The sequence below is a fragment of the Dipteris shenzhenensis genome, chromosome 21 (assembly GCF_047967505.1).
Source record: "Dipteris shenzhenensis isolate YYH24624 ecotype China chromosome 21, Dip_SZ_1.0, whole genome shotgun sequence".
NCBI lineage: Eukaryota > Viridiplantae > Streptophyta > Polypodiopsida > Gleicheniales > Dipteridaceae > Dipteris > Dipteris shenzhenensis.
The window spans coordinates 10,951,692-10,972,614 of NC_141616.1; the positions used below are offsets into that span (position 1 = coordinate 10,951,692).

At 43.0% G+C, this 20,923-nt stretch overlaps 1 protein-coding gene across 1 annotated transcript in view; it reads left to right on the forward strand.

The window, feature by feature from the left end:
* The first annotated feature begins 4,544 nt into the window (after positions 1–4,544).
* LOC147888480 (pentatricopeptide repeat-containing protein At2g33680-like) overlaps positions 4,545–20,923 on the forward strand; it is a 30,740-nt gene continuing 14,361 nt past the window's right edge. Inside the window, exon 1 of the mRNA XM_087392451.1 lies at positions 4,545–7,980. Coding sequence (XP_087248577.1) covers positions 5,106–7,980 — 2,875 coding nt within the window. The 5' untranslated portion in view covers positions 4,545–5,105. The remainder of the gene's footprint in view (positions 7,981–20,923) is intronic.

A 20,923-nucleotide genomic window follows, 5' to 3' on the forward strand; every position in this document is an offset into this window, starting at 1 on the left:
ATTAGTTGGAACAAGTCTATTCTTGTATGGTAGATACAACAACAAGTATTCCTTGCCTTTAGTTTTTTAATGAAATAGGGCTTCAGATTCTAAAAAGAACGAAAACCAATATCTATGGAAGGATGCTCCTTCTTGAAATTAAGGAAGAATTCTACCTGCAAAATCAATCATCAGTAATCAATATTATTTAAACCTAGACAACAAACAAAAAAACTATAAGTTATTGAAAACTTAAAGTGCCATCATTATTTTTCTAAGTTCTATCACTCAATTACTAAGTCTTAACTGCTACTAGTAGTGCCAAATATCAGTAAGTGCTAGATAGTACTAAATGCTAAATAGTACTAGGTGCTAAGTGTTGTTGTAAATTCTAGATAGTACTAAATAGTAAATGCTAGATAGTACTAAATATGTTTACATAGTACTAAGTGCGAATATTACTAACTACTAGTTTAGTACTATTAGTAAGTGCTGATATTAGTACTATTAGTAAGTGCTAGATAGTACTAAGTGCTAATATTAGTAAGTGCTAATATTACTAAGTGCTAGATAGTACTATTAGTACTAAATATTAAGCGGTAATATTAGTAAGTGCTAATATTACCAGTGCTGGATAGTACTAAACTAGATAGTACTAAATAGGAAGTATAATATTAGTAAGTGTTGGATAGTAAGTGCTAATATTACTAAATAGTAAATGCTTGATCTATAGTACTACTAGTACTAAATAGCAAGTGCTAGATGGTAAGTGTGATATTACTAGGTGCTATATAGTACTATTAGTATTAAATAGTAAGTGCTAATATTACTAAGTGCTAGATAATATTAAAGAGTACTTACTTAGTGCTAATATTACTAAGCGCTAAGAATTATTGAGTCCTAAATAGTACTCAGTAAATAGTATTTACTTAGTGCTAAATGTTACTAAATGCTACATAGTACTAAATAGTGCTAAAATACTGCAAAATAATACTAAATAGAACTCATAGTAGTAATAGCAGAGTTAAGGCAAGGAAGAGAACAATATCTAAATAGTACTATATTGTACTAGTAGCAAGCTTAGTGCAAAGGATAGTACTAAATAGAACTAGTAGCAGGGTTAGTGCAAGGAGAGAATGATTACGCTCGAAGTCCTTCTCTAATACAAACAATTTCAAACATCACACACTACTAATTAACACTAAATAGTACTATTTAGTCATAACGAGTATTCTATTTAGTCATAATAACTAACTTGAAAGAGCAAACGATACTATTTTGTCCTATCTTTATTCCTAGGACTGATTTCTAAAATATGGTCTATACTATAAACATATTAAGTCTCCTGTGTAGTATTTAGTACTATGATTCTATGATTTAGTGCTAAATTCACTTCATATGGAGTCTATTATAGTGTTAAATGTTAGCTTAACATCTGAACAATACTAATATTATCCCTGATAGTACTAAATAGTTGTAAAGAGTACCAAATAATAGTGTGTAACTTGGGCTTCATTGAAAGAAGGAAGATGCACCTCTGTGAGCTCCAAGAAATGGGTGGGATGTATTGCATACTTTTTTGGGCCAAGCCTATGCCTGCAAACATCCTTCTTGTTTGGGGAAACCCTGGTGTTGTCTTTCCAGAACTGGACAACACATTGAACAACCTCACAACTTAAGGAATCCTGTCGATGCTTTCAACCTCCATGTGCCCATTTGAAGGAAGCTTGTTTTATATCCACGCGATGTTTCTTCAGATTTTGTGCTTTAATTTCAAGGGCTTTAGCTACTTTGCTATCACTATATTTTTTTAATACTGAAGTGTTAGCAACCGTGTGGAGAGCTGCTCTCTTCGCAGCAGCTAACTTATCAGCACTTTCTACTCTTTTCACAAGACTCAATGATGTCTTTAGATTATCCACTATCGCCATTGATATGGACTGGCTTTGAAAATTTGTCTCATCAACAACCTCTTGCATATCTCGATGTTTTATAACCATAGACAAAATGTCAGCCTTCGCTTTCTTAAGTCCAAGTTCTTTGTGGTATGCTTGAAATGTCGCACAACTGTTAATGTCAAGTGTCTCATGTTTCTTTCGGAGCAATGTTGTGGCAGTGCATTAAGCGAGTTCCTTCATGGTGTGGCACTTCTAATGTGGAGTTCTACATCCTACGCACAACCATATTTCAATGGTAAATCATAAATTAAAATGACGCAAGAAGACAATATGTCAAAACATGCATGCTCAATCTTACTGTACAAGAAAGTCATCCTGAGAGAGAGAGAGAGAGAGAGAGAGAGAGAGAAAGAGAGAGAGCTCTAGAGAGGGAGAAAGAGAAGTGTAGAATCACTCAAACATAACTGGTTTTTGCGCCAGAGAGAACATACAGTCCAAAGTGTGAGGGCTTCAATAAGAGAGAAGGGGAGAGCCAGTTTGCACAGAGAATGGAGAGAGCCGAGGAGAGAGAGAGCAATGGACCTCTAGTGAAGATGAATGGAGATAATTGCAGAGATGAAGACAGGACTCCATGAGAGAGAAGAGAGTCGATTGTCAATGGTTTCAAACATGTGCAAGTGATTCCACAAGAGAGAAGAGAGTCAATTGAGAGTAGATTGCAGATCGCGGATTCCTTGATGTGCGGGCAAATCATCCTCGATTGAGAGTGGATTGCAGATTGTGGACTCCTTGATATGTGGAAATCTAATCCAACTATTAGCGCCTTTTAGTACACACTTTAATACTATATCTATGCTAGAACCTTTGGCAAAAAGAGTACTTTTTTAGACACCGTAGCATGCTTTCACCCAAGAATCCTCCCCCACTCTCCCACATTATTTATATGGTAGAGCTTGATTTGTTGGTGAGGAGCTGAAGTAGGAAGTAGAGGATATGATACCCTAGTAAGAGGATCTGTGCCTTGCTTACTCGTGTACCATCAAGAGTGTCTACCCATGAGGGGGTTTATGCTCAAGCTATCGTTATAGGGATAAGGTTGAACCTAATAAACTATAATCCTTTGGTATTCACTCTCAAAACAATGTCTAAGAATGATTAAACTACATGAGTACACAAGAAATGTGTGAATTGAGTCAAGGTGGAAGAATCAATGTGAAAGATCAAGCCTGTAGTAAAGTAACTACAACAAAATTTGGGGAATGGCCAAGAGTTTGTACAAGGCTATACAAAAGGCCAAGAGGCCGTACAAGGCTAGTCTATATGTGTAGGAACCAATGCAAAAAAAAAGAGTCAATACATCTAAATTTAGATGGGTGGCATGTGTGTACAAGATGTGTGCAACTATCCTAAATCCAATAGCAAGACCACTCTACCAATTGATGTTAGGAACTACCCAATGCAAAGGTATTGAGGTGGTATGTTATATGTATGAGTGTGTATACCGATGATAAAACCAAAGGCTAATTCAAGCAATGGCTCACATGGAGTGGTGCCAAGCTGGATCTCCTCTAAGGCTATACCACTCTACAGTTAGACTACATGTCGATGCATAAAATGCAGCAAAAGATTCGATCTTCGTTCATATGGCTACAATGGATAAAAAGGTGGTTTCAATGATGTTGGTTGAGCAATTGTGAACTCCACAAAAGTCAAATTTCAGATTTGATATGCTTAGCATGTAGAGCATGATCTATTAAGCATTTTTGCTTTTGTTGAGCTTTGTCCAAGGAGTGGTTAAAATGATGAGATGGCATGCATGATGATGAGGCACTATGTGTCCAAATGTTCCTTTCAAAAATGTGCGTGTGTGGCAATGTATGCATTGATGGCACATGATGAATGATGTGGCACTAATGATGCCACATGATGACTTGGCATTTGATGATGTGTCAGGCTGATTAGATATACTAACATAGCATTACCAGGTGTCATGATGGAATGGCAAAATGCGATGGTAGCACTGACATGGCATTGTGATGACATGGCAAATGTTGACTCGCCTCAGAGGTTTGGTTCCTAGTTGGTGGTTGGATGAGATGATCTGGAAGCAGATCTGGGAGCAAACCACTCTAAGGGGCTTTCATTAACGTTCGGGATGGATGAAGCCCCTGAATTTCGTGTCCGGATGCAAATGCTGACAAAATGGGTGTTTGCCCATCAGTTTTTTTTTTCATTTGAAAAGCTGTCGATCAAGGTTTTCAAACATGTGCCACTTTACCAAGTATAACTAGTCTAGTGGTTGGTATTCCTAATCTCGGCCCCTCCCGGTCGGGTCTGTACCGCCCATCAGTGCCACGTGTGAAAGCAGGGGCAGTCGGCACATATTCTCATTGGTGGGACGGGCGCCTAGGTGTGAAAACAATTAGGAGTTGTCAAAGGCTGGGGCTGCACGTAACGCGATCTCAGCCCCGTTAGATTAAAGATCTTGCAAAATGATAATTTTGACTGCGCAGAAAAGCTGCGCGCAGTCAAAATCATACAAGTGGCGCACTCCCCACACCTCTGATGGAAGGGAAAGGGGGTTCAACCCCCTTTTTCTACTCCTTGAAGGGAGGGGTCCTCTCATCGTTATAGAGCTTCTCTATATATAACGTAGAACCCCAACAATCAATCAAACACAGGCACTGTTACGTGGCAAAGACTTTCGGAGCAATTTTATGGCGTTGCTGTGTGGACATTGCGGGGATCTGAAGAATGAGCCAAAGCATTCGCCAATGGTAGGCAACACATTTCTGCCATATTGTCTCAGAGCCAACACAAGGACGCAGCAAACTTTGAGCAAGAACAAGATTGCCAGCCCTGTCCTCCAATGACCACAGATATCGCCTTGCATCTCCTGGGAAAGCTCTCTTGGTTGTGGGCACTGCCCACATGCCACCCAGCATCATCCAATGCTTGAACAGCTCTACCCACAATTGAGCATACAGATATTCCCCTTTACTCAGTTTCAAAGTCGACGTGTGATCACAAATCGGAATCGCACGCACATCGAGCAATATCACCATGGGTCAGAAGACCTCTATCCCTCTCCCCCAGCAGGGCTTTATTGGAAAATCCACCACGGCAGCCCCAAAGTCCGGCGGATCGATTGCTGTCCTCGTATAGATCGCGTGGCTACTTCATCTTCTCTTCTGTAAGATAGATCTCTGCCTACATTTTTTTTTGGTCATGGGCCCACAGCGTAGACTTCCCCCCTGGAGTTATTCCTTGGGTGATAGCAGAGTTGGAAATGGAATCCAAAAAAGACAGGTTAAGGAAATTCATCCCTCCACGGACGAAAGTTTTAATGAGCTTACAATATATAAGACAAACAATTTGATGCATACTTATGTGAAGCGTGGGAGCATGATGGATGCTCGCCGTCTGTTTGATAACATGCCACTGCGCAATGTGCTGTCATGGAACATTATGATCCTAGGTTATGCAAAGCACGAGGAGAGTGCACAGGCTTTGGAGTTGTATGCCTTGATGCAACGGCAAGGTGTCCAAGCGAGTGACCGAACCTTTGTTGGCACATTGAAGGCCTGCAGTAGCCTGGCAGCACTAGAAGAGGGGAAGCAATTCTATGGGAAATTTGTGAAAATAGGTTGCCTGCAGAAGGGTAGAGCTATCCACTCCAAAGTAGTAAAGGTTGGCTTTGAGTTAGATATCTTTGTTGGAACCACCTTGGTGGATATGTACACAAGATGTGGGAGCATGGAAGATGCACGGCATGTGTTTGATGAACTCCCTCATCGTGATGTGGTTACATGGACTACCCTGATCCAGGGGTATGCTGAGCAAGAAGATGGGGTGCTTGCTTTGGAATTATATGCACGGATGTACGAGGAAGGTGTCCAACTGAGTGCTCGAAGCTTTGTTGGTGCATTGAAGGCTTGTAGTAGCTTGGCAGGGAAAGTTAATGGAATCTTTGCAAGAGCAGGATGCCTGGCTAAAGGTCGAGCCATCCACTTCCAAGTATTAAAGAGTGGCTTTGAGTTGGACATATTTGTTGGGAACACCTTGGTGAATATGTATGCGAAATGTGGGAGCATGGAGGATGCATGCCGTGTTTTTGACAAATTGCCTTGTCGTAATGTCATCACATGGACTGCCATGATCATGGGGTATGCTGAGCAAGAAGATAGTGCACAAGCTTTGGAGTTCTACACTCGGATGCAACAGGAAGGTGTTCAACCAAATGATCGAACCTTTGTTGGCGCATTGAAGGCTTGCAGTAGCTTGACAACACTGGACGAAGAAGGGAAGCAAGTTGATAGGAAATTTGCATTAATAGGATGCCTGTTTAAAGGTAGAGCTGTCCACTCCCAAGTTATAAAACATGGCTTTGAACCAGATGTGTTCGTGGGCAACACTTTGGTGAAAATGTATGCGAAATGGGGGAGGCTGGAGGATGCATGGCATGTGTTCAACACATTGCCTCATCGTGATGTTGTTACATGGACTATTATGATCCTGGGGTATGCTGAGCAAGAAGAAAGTGTGCTGGCTTTGGCTTTATATGCACAGATCCGCCAGAAAGGTGTCCAATTACATCCTCAAACCTTCGTTGGAGCATTGAAGGCTTGCGGTAGCATGTTAGTATTGGAAGAAGGGATGCAAGCTGAGAGGCAATCTGCAAAAGCAAGATGCATAGAGAAAGGTAGAGCAATACACTCCCATGTTGTACTTAGTGGCTCTGAATCAGATGTATTTGTTGGAAGTACCTTGGTGGATATGTATGTGAAATATGGGGACATGGAGGATGCACAGTGTGTCTTTGATGAATTGCCTCATCGTAATGTGGTTACATGGACTTCCCTAATTTTGGGGTATGCTGAGCAAGAGCGAAGTGTGCTGGCTTTGGAACTGTATGCACGGATGCATGAGGAAGGTGTACAACCGAATGGTTGGACGTTTGTTGCTGCATTGAAGGCTTACAGTAGCCTGACAACTCTGGAAGAGTTGGTGCAAGCCAACAGGAAATTTGGGAGAACAGAATGCCTGGCAAAAGGTAGAGATATCCACTCCCAAGTGGTGCAGCGTGGATTTGAGTCAGACGTATTCTTGGGAACCACCTTGGTGGATATGTACACGAAATGTGGGAGTATGGATGATGCACGTCGTGTCTTTGACAAATTTCCTCATCGTGATGTCGTCACATGGACTACCATGATCCTTGGATATGCAGATCAAGGAGACAGTGTGCAGGCCTTGGAATTGTATGCACAGATACAGCAGGAAGGTGTCCAACCAAATGGTCGAACATTTGTTGGAGCATTGAAGGCTTGCAGTAGCCTGGCAACATCCGAAGAAGGGAAGCAAGGTGACATGAAATTTATGCAAACAGGATGCTTGGAGAAAGTTAGAGCCATCCACTCTCAGGGAGTAAAGAATGGCTTTGAACTGGATGTATTTATGGGAACCAGCTTGGTGAATATGTATGGAAAATGTGGGAGCATGGAGGATGCACGGCGTGTCTTTGATGAATTGTCTCATCGTAATGTGGTTACCTGGACCACCATGATCTTGGGGTATGTTGAGCAATTGGAAAGTGAGGAAGCTTTGAGACTCTATGTACAAATGCAAGATCAAGGTCTGTCACCAATTGGCGCTACGTTTGTTGCTATCCTAAAAGCATGTAGCAATACAGCAAACTTGAAAACTGGAAAGGAACTCCATTTTCAAATTAGCAGGGGTGGTTTTGATGCTGATGCAATGGTTACAAATAGTCTTATTGATATGTATGCTAAATGTGGGAGCATGGTTAATGCCCAACAGTTGTTTGATGTATTGCCTACAAGGGACATTGTACCATGGAGTGCATTGATTGCAGGATATGCCCGCCAAGGAGAGAGCGAGCTCGTGTTTCGTCTATTTGAGAGAATGAGGCAGGAAGGCATACAGCCAAACGGGGTTACATTTCTGAGTGTTCTCACTGCATGCAGTCATGTGGGTGTAGTGGACAAGGGCAAGAAGTACTTTCAGGCTATGAGCAAACAGTATGGCATTTCCCCAACGATTGAGCACTATACTTGCATGGTTGATCTTCTTGGCCGTGCAGGTCAAGTGGATGAGGCAGTGGAGATGTTGGAGAAAATGCCTTTCCAACCTGATATAGTTGTATGGTTGACCATACTGGGTGCGTGTCAAAAGTGGAAGAATGTAGAGGTTGGAAGGCATGCCTTTAAAAATGCAATGAGAATAGATGAAACGCTGCCTGCAATGTATGTTGTGATGGCAAACATATATGCTGACGCTCACATGCAGGAGGACTGTGATAAAATCCACATAATGAGAAAGAAAGCTCAATGCCTTGAAGTACCCAGAGCAGAACTGCTGAACTGACCTAAGCGGAATCTGTGCATATCTTTTTCATGGAGGAGAGGAGGCATCCCCAAAGCAGGGATACAGGTGCAAAGCTGAAAAATCTTTTTGACAAATTGAAGGCCAAGAGATATATGCCTCATTAGGACTGTATTTTAAAGCAAGTATGTGATGAGGACCTTTGTCTAACGGGATAAGTGGCATTCCCTAGCCTGATCAGGACTATGTGTTACAGGAATGTCTGGTGATGAAAAAGATGATGTGCATTGTTGACACAGTGAGAATCTGGCAAGCAAATGAATTAAGCGGAGGAGACACCATATGGGCTGTAAAAGATTCTGCTGGTCTAAGTTGATTCTCACAAGGTTGCTGTGAGAAGGGAAGCACATTGTTTGCAGAGATGCATTAGAATACAAGGATGCTCAGTATGACATGCCTCAAAGTTCGATTGACCACCAGTGAATGATATGAGGCAGAATCTACGTGATGCTGGACAGCTAGCTGACAGTGCCTGCTCAGATGAAGGCTGCATTCCTGTTGGAAAGGTCACCATCCCATCTGCAAGCCCCCATATGAGGAGAGCATGGGGGAGGTGGACCTAGGATCTGATGGATGGTCACATGGGACGCAAGATGGCTGCCATGAGGGCAGGAGTCTTAGAGATCAAAGGCGCCTTGCAATGGACAGGTATGAGGGCAGGCACATGGACTGCATCAGGCCTGGAACATGGTAAGAAGATAGTGCAGTAATGGCAGGGTATCCCAGGAGAGAATACGAGCCAGGTGGCGAAGCTTGTGGGCAGGAAGACGACCTGCAGCAAGCACTGTGCATGGCGCAGCATGGAGAGGGCAGCCAGCAACCAGGAGTCAACGGTTTGGAGGCTGGTAGGGCTGGTCACAGCCAGCCTACCAGCCCTGGAACATGGCTAGACTATGGGGGGCTGGACCCCTCAAGGTTTAGAGGGAATATGCCGTGGTTTTATAGCCCCACAGGGCAGTGGGGAGGCAGGGCACAAGGCATCCTGCATAGGGGCTGTGCCCCTGCCTTGAAGTGTGGGCCAAAGGCCCTGGAAAAGAGAGCCCCAAAGGGGCATTTATAGCAGACCAGGTCAGGGCCTGGTCAGCCTGTTTGGGTCGGCCATAGGCAGCCTGACTGGTCGGTTTTTGCAGCCCCTTGAGGGCCTATAAAAGGAGGGCCTCTAGGCCCTCATTTACCATTCTCTGGACCAACCACCAAGGAGCAGTTTGGAGCAGCACATCAGCAATCTCTGGGCCTACAACCAGGAGGACAAAGACAGGCTGAGGAAGCTGCAGACCTAGCTCAAGGTGCTGCCCACCTAGGCTGATACAGAGGCAGTAAGGTGGAGAGGATCATTCTGGACAGAAAGTCTACAGACATTCGAGGTGGAAGCCTGAAGGCAGGAACCTTGCTGAAGGACGACCCTAATTCAGAAGCTCTTAGGAATCGACTTCTACGATTGGAGGACAGTGCCCTTGCGAGAAGGAGGGTGACTTAGGTTCAGTCAGGTGCATACAGAGTTCTAGTCTACGGAAGATGAGTTTGATCGACTTTGTTGTGTGGTTTAGCAGTAGAGATATCGGTTTTAGAAGCCTATTCATCCCTTGCTCTCACTTCCTTCTCCCCCAAATTTCTTTCTTTCACCATCCCTAACTTTGGAGAGTCTGGGAAACTGGATTGGACAAATTACCCGATCTGGAAGGTGAAGTGTCACAGGGAAGTGATGGTGATGGTGAAGTGTCTAAACTGTCACTGAATTTAGCCTAGGGATGCTAGGCTAGGGGCCTTAGTTAATGCCCAAAGGGTACCTATGATTTCATGTGCAATAAGTGCAACTCCTAGTGCTATTAGAGTGGTTCCAATTTCTAAGGTCATTGTTTGGTTCACTAGGGTCATCCTTTAAAAATTGACCCCCTAGAGGTTCTATAAACTAGGGTCATTGGTTCCAAGCATTAGGTTCATGGTTTGCCAACTGGCCCCTCTAGGGGCATTAAATTCCCATGCCCCATTTGCCATGTGTCTGTGTGGAGCTTGTGTGGCCACTCTGCTTGCCTTGTGGCACTTGGGTGTCACCTTTGGAAGCACCTAGAAGGCCCTGGAGCCCTTCCCTTCCCTTCCTTGCTGTTTTGAGTCTTCTCCCCTACTAGAGGTCTCTCATTCTGAAGATGGTGGATTTTTGCAGCTTCCCTCTTGCTGGCTGAAGTGGATTTTGAAGCTTTCTCCGCGACAGTTCTCCTCCCCTTGGTGTTTCCTGCTACTTGCATGCTTCTTGGAACTGGGCGCCTTCATTCTAGGCCTTTTCTGGAGATTTTCTTGACTTTCTTCGCAACAAAAGTCCTCCTTTCCTGCATCTGAGGCCATAATCTTGGACGCCTCACTCCTAGCTCCTGTCTGGTGCAAGGTGCACTGAGATCCGCGGTGTTTGTGGGCTGGAATCTTTATTCCTGGTGGACGCAATCATGGTGGATTTGCTAGAGCTTGTTGGACGCTCTTTCTTTTGACCTTTGTTGGTGCTAGAAGTCAGTCAAGGGCAGCTCCCTCCTACCAGAGTTTGATGTATATTGTTCAACCATCTTCTGGGGCTGTTTCGAGCTGAAACAGGTTGTGTATGTTGGCTGGATTCTTGTCTTCTCCTTCTGCTCTATGCTACTATCATTCTTGCTGAGTTTCTGCAAGGTTGGATGCCCTGCCATTGGCCCGGGAGAGGATTGGGACACTAGTTGTGATACTCTCTTCTTGGGGGTGTAGTGGCAAGCCTTGGGCTCAGTAATGGCTTTGATCTATGTGCATGCATTGCTTGGCATGTTGTCAGGTTGTTCTCCTTGTGTTGTGCATGGCTACTGAAGGGAACCAAGAGAATAGCATTGGGACTTGGTCACGGGCACAGCCACGGATTGGTATTGTACTGGGTTACACCTGCGGGTGAGCTCTTGAAGGGAGTCCCTTGTATTTGAGCTAACTAGTAATTAAATAAATACCGCAAGGGGCGCCAAGTGTTGGGGCCAACAGGTGTCATTGTGTATGCTTTTGAGTAGGGGCATTCTAGCCTCCCTTGTTTTGAATGGTTCAATGATGCTATGCTGTCAAGTTTTATGCTCTAAGTATTGCTTGTGGGCAATGGCAATGGTTCATGTTGGTTGTATTTCAGAGTTGTGAGATAATAGTGTCAGTTACACTGCCCTTTGTTAGTCAAAGGCCGGTTACAGTGGCTCCATTGCCGGGATTCTCATTAAATCATCCAGAGTCGTCCCTAGCCAGCTTGGGTATTCTTGCATATTCTTGGGGAGGACGTTGTTATCTAGTTATGACCTTCTAGCAGGTACCGAGTTTGATGTGCACGAGCCTAAATTTTGATGTGTGACCAACATTATCTATGTAAGTTGTAATGTAGATTAACATTACTTGCAAATCAACTTCAGTTCTGTTATCTTTTGAATCAACTTCCAAGATCTGTACTGTATTGACTCCCAGTTCTTGATTTACTAGGAATTTCTTGTAATCATCAACGCTATCTTAGTACCTTGAATGAAATGGACCATTTCTCCTTCAATCTCTAATCATTGGTGTCTGTCAAAATTCTACCATACTCCCTAGGCACAAGACTATAGAAGTATTGGCATTGCCTCTAGGATGGATATCTCCATGTCTTGTTTTTGACATTACATTAGATCTTCGGAGTCCGTCTAAAATTCCCATGGAATTCTCTTTCCTTTCACTGCCTTGCAACCACTCCACCATCCATCTATCCTGTTTAATAGCACTCCATAGACCTACTCTTATCACAAGAGTTCCCTCGGTTCTCCACGAGTCCTAGCACCATCACTTGTCTTCCTTTTCTCAATCCAATGCACAAAACCTCTCTTCAGCCAAGACTTTGTATGATTAGCATATGGATAACGTTATCTTTGATTGCAACCCTAAGCTCTGAAAGACCTAATTTCAACGGTGACTATCCTCGTCCTTGTAGATGAAAAGCCATTTATCCCAATGAACTGACATTTTTTCTCTTGATCATACTCCCTATATTTGTCCATTTCAGGGATTACTCTCCCTATTTCCCAAATGGTCTTATTGCATCAGACTACAATCCCTAAAGTGAAAACAAAGCTATAATTGTTCAAAACTATTCCATTTTTGTTAGTGCTATCTTCTAGGCGACAACGCTCTACTAACATTTTGAAAAAAAGTGTTCTCCCAATTAATTTTGGACACTCATCCCATGCCCATGCCTCTATTCACTCCATTGTATTCTCATATTGCTTGTGCATGAGTGCTCTCTCTCTCTCTCTCTCTCTCTCTCTCTCTCTCTCTCTCTCTCTCTCTAGCATGCATGTGCTCTTCTCCCTCCCGCCCCCCCGCCTCCCCCGACCCACATCAACTATCGATATACTCCATAAAAGTTAGAAAAAGCGAAATAATGAAGGCAAGCACACCATGTGCTCTAACCATTTCTCCCTTCCATAGCATCGCAATTTGACAAATGCACCTCCAAATGTAGCTTTTGGAAGTTCATGCTCATTTATCGAAAAAGAAGTGACATATTTGTTGGCCATTATACTTGTTTTGGTTTCAAAAAAATCAAAGTATAGCCCTAAAGAATACTAACATTCCACAATTTTCCTTTTAACAACACGCCATTCCCAATGCGTCAATTAGAAAGATATAAATTTTTGAAATTTAAAGTGCATTCAAAGGCACCACTCTTTTTTCCTTTGACTTTAGTTGTGGAAAGTTCTGTATGGTGGTTGTCTTCTGTTGAATGCTTCTAGAGTTCCTACTATGTTGTTGAGTGCAATACATTGATATTAAATACTGTGGGTACAAGATTTTGCATGTTAATAATGATATGCATGGTCTTTTCATTGTGTTGATCTTCCGATGTAGATCCTTATGTGATAGGCCTTGTGTATATCCTTATGTGGATAGGCCTTGCACTTGAGCTTTCCTCCTCGACAGTAATTTTGGCTCAAGAAATGTTTATTTGTTATGTGATGTATTCCATTGGTATTCAACAAAGGGCTCCATCGATCTTGCCCCTAAGCACCATATGTATCTATGTATGTATGTATGTACGTACATACATACATACATACATATATATTATCTACCTAGCTAACCGGCTAGCAGAGCCGCCACCAACAACCAATAGCCGCCAGAAGCAAGCAACCCCCAACAACCGTCAGCCGCCAGCTCCCCTAGCCGTCATCACCAACAAACCCCCAATCCCGTCGTCAACAACATTCCTTTTCGTTTTTATAATTGGACAAACATAAAGTAAAGCAAGATTTAACCCTTTTTCACCCCCAGAAGAGCAACCTTCCAGCTACGCATCATAGCCTAGAATAGGTGATGGTTCTTAACATGCCATGTCCACATTAGTTGTCATCTTGCATTAGTGATCTTGAATATCTTAATATGACCCACGTAACTTGAACATCCAAAGAAGGCCATTAAATATCCCATGAAAAAGTGAAATTGTGAACTATAATAAAACTGAGTAGCTCATCACATGTTTAAGTGGAGAGGGATCTTTTAAGGAAACCCAAAACGAGTACTCTATCTTAGTACTGTATGATAGTACTCTATAATAGAGTGCTCTATATTAGTACTATAAGGGAGTACTACCTTAGTACATAGTATTGTACTATGTTGGTAGTCCTGTAACAAAGTGCTACATTCATAGTAATAGTAGTACTACCTAGTACTGTAATAGTACTATGTTTGTAGTTCTATAACAGAGTACTCTATTTACATTATAATAGCACTTTTTAATACTGTAATAGTACTCTATATGTACTACGGTCCTGCTCTTTTAGTACTGTGATAATAGTACTATAATAGTAGATTTATATGTATTTGTATATAAAGAATTAAAATATTTAATATTTTTCCTCTCTCTCTCTCTCTCTCACTCTCATGTCATGGCCACGTCATCTGGGTGCGAATGGCTAGGGCATGTCAAACTTTGCCACATGTCAACCTCTAGTTGCGGGTCACTCTGCAGTTTCTCACTCCTGTCTGCACCACACCATGTGTTGCCATGTCATTCCAGCTTCTGTTTGTGTGCCATGTCATCCTACTGCACTGCGTGTCCCACCCCACATGCATTTACGCCTCCCCTCCATCCTTGTGTGCTACACCACATCGTCATGTGCCTTCGCACTCTGAGCACTGAGCAACCACTGCATGGCCACGTGTTGCAAGCACTGCTTCTCAAGCCACAGTGTCTGCCATGTGGCTACATCTTCTATGCGTGGTGCCGCCATGTCTCATCATCGCGCTGGCACCTTGGCACTCTACAAGTGCATTTACTGTCCCAACGAATTATGCACTATTGGATCAACTGCGGGGCCCGAGCTTCTATCCACAAGCCTCTTCAGACCATTGATTCAAATTGCGTAGTCTGCCTCTCTAATCCTGTCCGCGCGACAGTCGCCATTGTTTCGCTGTGTGGACTCTATAGTCTGCCTCTACCGCTCTGCACTGTTTCTACCCTCTTGCACCACATGTCACGATGCGGCTCTCCTTTCTCTCCATTCCTGAACCTCCTCCTCCCCTTCCCGAACCTCCCGCAAACCTCCGTCCTGCTCTCTCCAAGCCTCCACAATGCTCCACATGGATCTCTTCCTTAAAGAATAGTAAGATTTAGCATGGAGACAATGATTTACTCATGGCCAATGGTACATTGGGTACCTCAATTTTATTGAGCCCATTGTACACGTGACAGCCACTGGGCTCGGCCCCTCCTTGAAAGCGCAAGCAAGTATTGCGGCCACTGGTCCAGTCACACCTTCTCCATCGGCATCTACTTCTACCCCGCCAACTTTGGTCCGGAGACCTCTGTCGCTCAACTACAACTAGGGGGGTTACCACTCCCACCAAGTGTTTGACGCATTGGTACCATGCGCACCCTTTTGGACCAACCCTTGTTCCCACCTCCAGGTACTCTAGAACGCCAAGCTCCCTCAAGTTACTTTTAGCTACGGCCAAGATGGCCGACTCCCTATGACCCACACGAAATCTTTCCTAGAACACTATCTTGTTTCGAACCTCATGTTCTCATGTAAGGGTCGCTTGCCGCCATGGTAGACCGAAGCCAAGAAGCATTGCCATGAGCATTAGCGTCCATTGAGATCCAAGGCAGAACCGTGCCATGAGCTTGGCTTTGTAAATTTCACCTTCAGCCATGTATCATATATACTTACCATACAATTCAACATCAAGTCATTGACTGCTTCTATCGATTTGCCACAATGTTGGTAGCACGGGTTGACGGGGAATCGTTTCGCTAGCTGGCCTCTAACCGGCAACCACTAACTCATGACCTTTTACATTAGAAAGTTGGATTTCCCAATTGTGTACACTTTCCAAACCCTCCTTTCTTTCCACCATCCTTGATCCCTCCTCAAAAATCATCTTCGGGAGTGTGGTGTTGTCTTGGGCTAACCGGCATTAGACCACCTTGGTCGCAACTTTACGAAGGAAAACCTTGCCTATGTACCATTGATTGACCTTCCAAATTTGAGAGCCAAGGGTTCGAGATGCTCTCCAACATAGCCAGTCTCCCGTTCATTGAGTTTAAACTTGGTAGGACCTATGGAGTCCTCACACAACTAACTTGCTTTCAGTTGGAGTGCTATTTCCCATGGTCCCACCCTATTTCCCACCTTTTACCCTTCTATTTGCTATAATGCATTTGCAAAAGCATAACACAAATAGCTATTTCTTACGTATTTCCCTTCCATGGCATAAGGCCCTAAGATCCCCCTAGAGTTTAGGGCCTCCTGTCTCCTCCTTCAGCCTAGATGAAGGCCCTGAACATCTGCTCCACTTCAAGCAAGTGACTCTTTTGAAAGTTCTAGATTGAGACTACATATGCATTCAGGAACTACGAAGGAGAGAAGACACAAGCAAAGCGAATACTTGTGGTACTGGAAGAGGGTCTGTAGCTGGATTTGAATGTGTGGCATGAATTATGGGCAACGGGTTGGTGCCGATATATCGGGTACGTCGGACGGCACAAAAGGTGACAAGGAGAGTGTACTGGACTAGAGGTGTGCAGAGTGGTTAAGAAATGCAGGTGATGTCTCCCATTGAACTCTGAGAATGGAGGAAACACCTTGATGGTGCACCGACTCGAGGTACTCCCTAGGTGAAAGGAGGGGTTGCTCTATGAAGCCCGGGAGTTCATTTAGGAGTATGTACGATACACATGCATCAGAAGGGACTTCAATTTTCTTCTAGACTTAGTCATAAGGGGTATAGGGGGTATATAAATACCCTTTGAGCGCAGGCACTGGCTATATTGTGTGGTTTTGTGTAGCATGCCATTCAATACTTGAACTGAAGGAGGATAGCGCTCTCTACTGACAAAAACGGACACATTGAACTGCTCTTCCACATTAAAAAACGTTGAAACTTCAGACTGACAGAGCTTGAGCTGTGTGGATTTTTTTAGTGAATGCCCAAGGTCTGTGGCATGCCATTCAATACTTGAACTGAAGGAGGATAACGCTATCTATTAGCAAAAACGGACAAATTGAACTGCTCTTCTAAATTGACAAACGTTGAAATTTCAGACTGACATAGCTTGAGCTCCATGATTTCAATCCAAGAGCTACAAGTACTAGAAGAAAGAACGTAAAGATGCACTATAGTTGGAAACACTCAACAAGGAACTACGATTGGAAAACTTAGTATCCTCGGCAATGTAGGGGATAACACTAACCCTTTAGCTCTATTACCATGTTGAAAGAAGTGAGAGGAGTGGGAGAGGAGTAGGAGGAGGCAGGCACCATAAGGCCAGGATCTCTATACAAAATATACACTCCTCTTATGGAACATAATGAGGGTTAGAATGTAACATTGGCAATCCTACCTAGGAGAACCCTAATCTCTAAGTTCTCATTACACACATTCTATGCCATTAGGGACATATCCCTTTACACCACTCTTTTGTACGTTGTATGCAATTGACATCCTCAATGGTCACATTGGTGATAGTGGGAGTGGTGGTACTGAAGTTAAGGTGGGAGTGGCAGTAGTGACAATGGAGAAGGTGGAGAAGATGGTCATGATGGTGGAGATAATAGAGGCAAAGGAGAAAGTAGTGATAGTGGGGGAGAGGCAAAGGTGGAGGTGGAGGTGGAGGTGGAGGTGGAGGTGGAAGTGTGGAGGAACGGGTGGAGGACAAGCGATGGAGGTGAGACGCAGATGGAGATGGAGATGGAGATGGACGTGGAGGAGTACGAGGAGGAGATGATGGAGGTGGATGTGGAAGTGGAGGTGGAGGAGGGACAGAAGGACTATAAGATAATTAGAAATGTATGGTATGGCACAATATGTAAACAAATGAAGTTGAATACATTACACTCCACAAGTTCATATATTAACCCCTCATGGCTCTGACATGTTTCCCCATTAGTTTGTTGATCTATACTTCCCATCTACCTATTCTAGAAGCCCTTCATTTCAACAAATTATGCCCTTGACTTAAGCCAAAACCTAATTGAAAAGGCCATTACTATTTTCAATGGAGAAATTCAAGTGAACTTCTTACGCGAAGTGGTGGAGATAGCCAATTAAGCAAAGGTAAAGGGATAACTTTAAAATTTCGTGCAAAGAGGAATTTGAACTCAAGACATTCTTTATCCCCGCTGAGAGGGACTATCCACTTAGCTACATGAGATGTTGTCAAAAAATTATTGTAGTGTGTTTAATTCTTACCCTCATAAAGAAGAGAGAGGGAGGCCCTTCACTCATAAAAGAAAGGACATCCTCTTTATTCACTCGCCTCTTTTACACCCCCCCCCCCCCCTTTCTGGCCCCTCTAGCCTTTTTTTTCCCCTTACCAACCCTTCCCTCTTCCTTTTCAACTAATTAATACATTTGTGAATTGTTTTCGATCAAGGGAACTTATTCGTACTTTGCACAAAAAGAACCAAATTCTTTTCCATCTACTTTCATATTACTGCAATCCTTGCATAACGATTCCAGTATCTCATATGTAACAAAATCCTTAACCAAACAACCTATATATCCTCTTGAATTGCTTTTAAGAAACACATGCTAGACCTCAAATCCTGATATATGTTAGTTATATGCATGTGCATGCATGCGGTCCATGTTTTATGGTGTGATCAAGTGTATTAAGCTTAGCTTGCTCTGAGATGTTTAAAAACTTCTAATGATATGGATTCTTATGACATTTATGATACCTTTTGAATTCCAAACATTAAGATATGCTATGGATATCAGCAATCAAGCCTTGATGGATATGCTCGATTTGGAAATTTGAAGACTTATATAGCATCATTCTCATTTCTTTTTTAACCCATTGGATAAATTCTGAAAAATAAATACATTAATGCATGAAACTCTTACTAAGTTCTTTTACTCTTGCATGTCATATGAAAATTTCCATCACGGGACAACTCCATAATGGAAAGTAGGAATAGAGATACGGAAACATGAAAACGGGACTGTGTAAGCTTACACGAGGAAAGTACACCTAGGAACTGTTACAAAACTCTACACGACAGTATGCCACACTAACAACCACGAACAATACTCTCAAATTGTCAGCCTATGACAAAAGATCTAACATAGATCGATGTAGGCAACTAGGGGAAGTGTCAGTTACTCAACAACAAGCCCAAACATATTATATGCAATCGGTGGTCTCTCTGCATTATAAAAAACTCACATACAACTCATTTTTACACAACAAAAAAATCGTCAAATAAAGGAATGTGGGATTTGATCAATTAGCAGGTCTAGAGTTATTAGAATAGATACATGCGGATAGGTAGGACGTACAGATGAGAAGATGCAAACATGGATACTCATTCAGAGTTGGACCAGGGGCCCTTTCATGACACGGCGTGGTGCAAGCCTTATCATCGAGATATTCTTTTAAGTAGCTCAGTCCATGTATCGTGCAAAAAATGTTGGTAGAGATGTGCTTGATGGAACAACCACCCGTACGTTGGCTCCTTTGCTACGGATGCCATACCAAGAAGCAAGCCCTTTTAATAGAAAGTTTACATATAAGGGGTTTGTTTATAACAAGACCAGAATGAAAGAAAGGTGGACAAGGAGAGAAGAATGATGATGATGACTATCGCAGAGATGGGAACCAATCAAGAATGATTGAAAGATAATGAAGTCTGAGGCCTTATGTGGACCACATCATGTGATGGCATGCTGTTAAGGCCTCCATTATATATGCTCCCATGGCAATTGTGCATGCAGTATAGGCCAGCAAACTAGCAATGGTAGCATGGCAAAATGTGATGTTCCAGAATTGTTCCCTAACCTCTGTATATGCTGAGCATCAGAAAGATGTGTTGTTCCGACTCTATGGCTTCCATAAGACACAGGGAGTGAGGTCCTCTGAAGCCATGTAGCCTGCTATAGTGGGAAAAAACACCAAGTATTCATTTCAAAAATTTCGGAAGGGTAAGATGCATCATGAGGTTGGCCAACATCCTCTCCAGAGTCCATAACATGCAGAATCGTAATCTTGAGGTCTGAAAAGAAAACATCTGCCAAAATATCAAGAATTAACTTGGCTCACAGTTGCATCATAATCACTTACTATTCTGCAACGGTTAAAAGACCATCAAGTTCCCTTATCAAAAAACCCTGCCCAATGCATCTCTTATGCACAAAGCATTGCCAGACCCCAGAGAAGAATGCAGTGTTCTGAACAATAGTCTCTACACGAACATCTTCTGTCATTGTGAATGTGATTTGCATCCCTGCAAGTAATATCTCAATGTTCTAGAGCAGCAGCCATTTGACAATGGTTTCATACCAAGATTGTTCACAATACGTATGGGTGTCCTCCTGCCTGTATTGAAGAGAGTAGCACTGATCAACAGCTTTCACTGTGCCTACACACAATGCTGAGCACGCCAGACTCTATGGATTCCACAAGACAGGGGGAAAGTGCAGTCTTCTGAGACAATGCTTAGTGCATAAAAGATGAACTGGGCCAGGGTTTTTTGATTAAGAGAACTTGATGGTCATGGACCATGGCAGGGTGGTATGTGATTGTCACAGAATTGAGCCTTCTGGAGAGTTGGCAAATGTTATCTGTTCAGACCTCAAGATTACAATCCAGAGAGAACTACATTGTTGTGAAGCAATATTCTCTACAAGAACAACTTCCGTCCATGCAAGTGTGAACCCGACTTGCATTCCTGCAAATAACATTTATCTTTGATATAAAAGCAGCAGGTTTCATACCAAAATTGTTCAAAACACGTATGGGTGCCCTCTGTATATTGACGAAGGCAGCAGCTTGTCGCTGTGCCCACAAACAGGTGCTTCCTTTTCACCAGTGTGCATTTCTTGTAACAAATAATCGAAATCAGGCACATAAACCAGCTCCTTTTTTAAAGAAATGTTTTTCAGCATTGCACTTACACCTTTTCTTAGGGTATGTCTCCTATCCCCCACTGCTACTATTCCACCGAGGTCTGCCCATGAGCTGCATACTGGCATCTTCAATGCTTGGGCATTCTTTAACATAACCTGGATTTTATCATGGTCTTCCAGCATATAAGCATCAGCATATATGTTTGCCATCAGCACATATGCCACAGGAAGCATCCTATCTAATCTCAATAGATTTTCAAAGGAACGCCTTCCAAGAT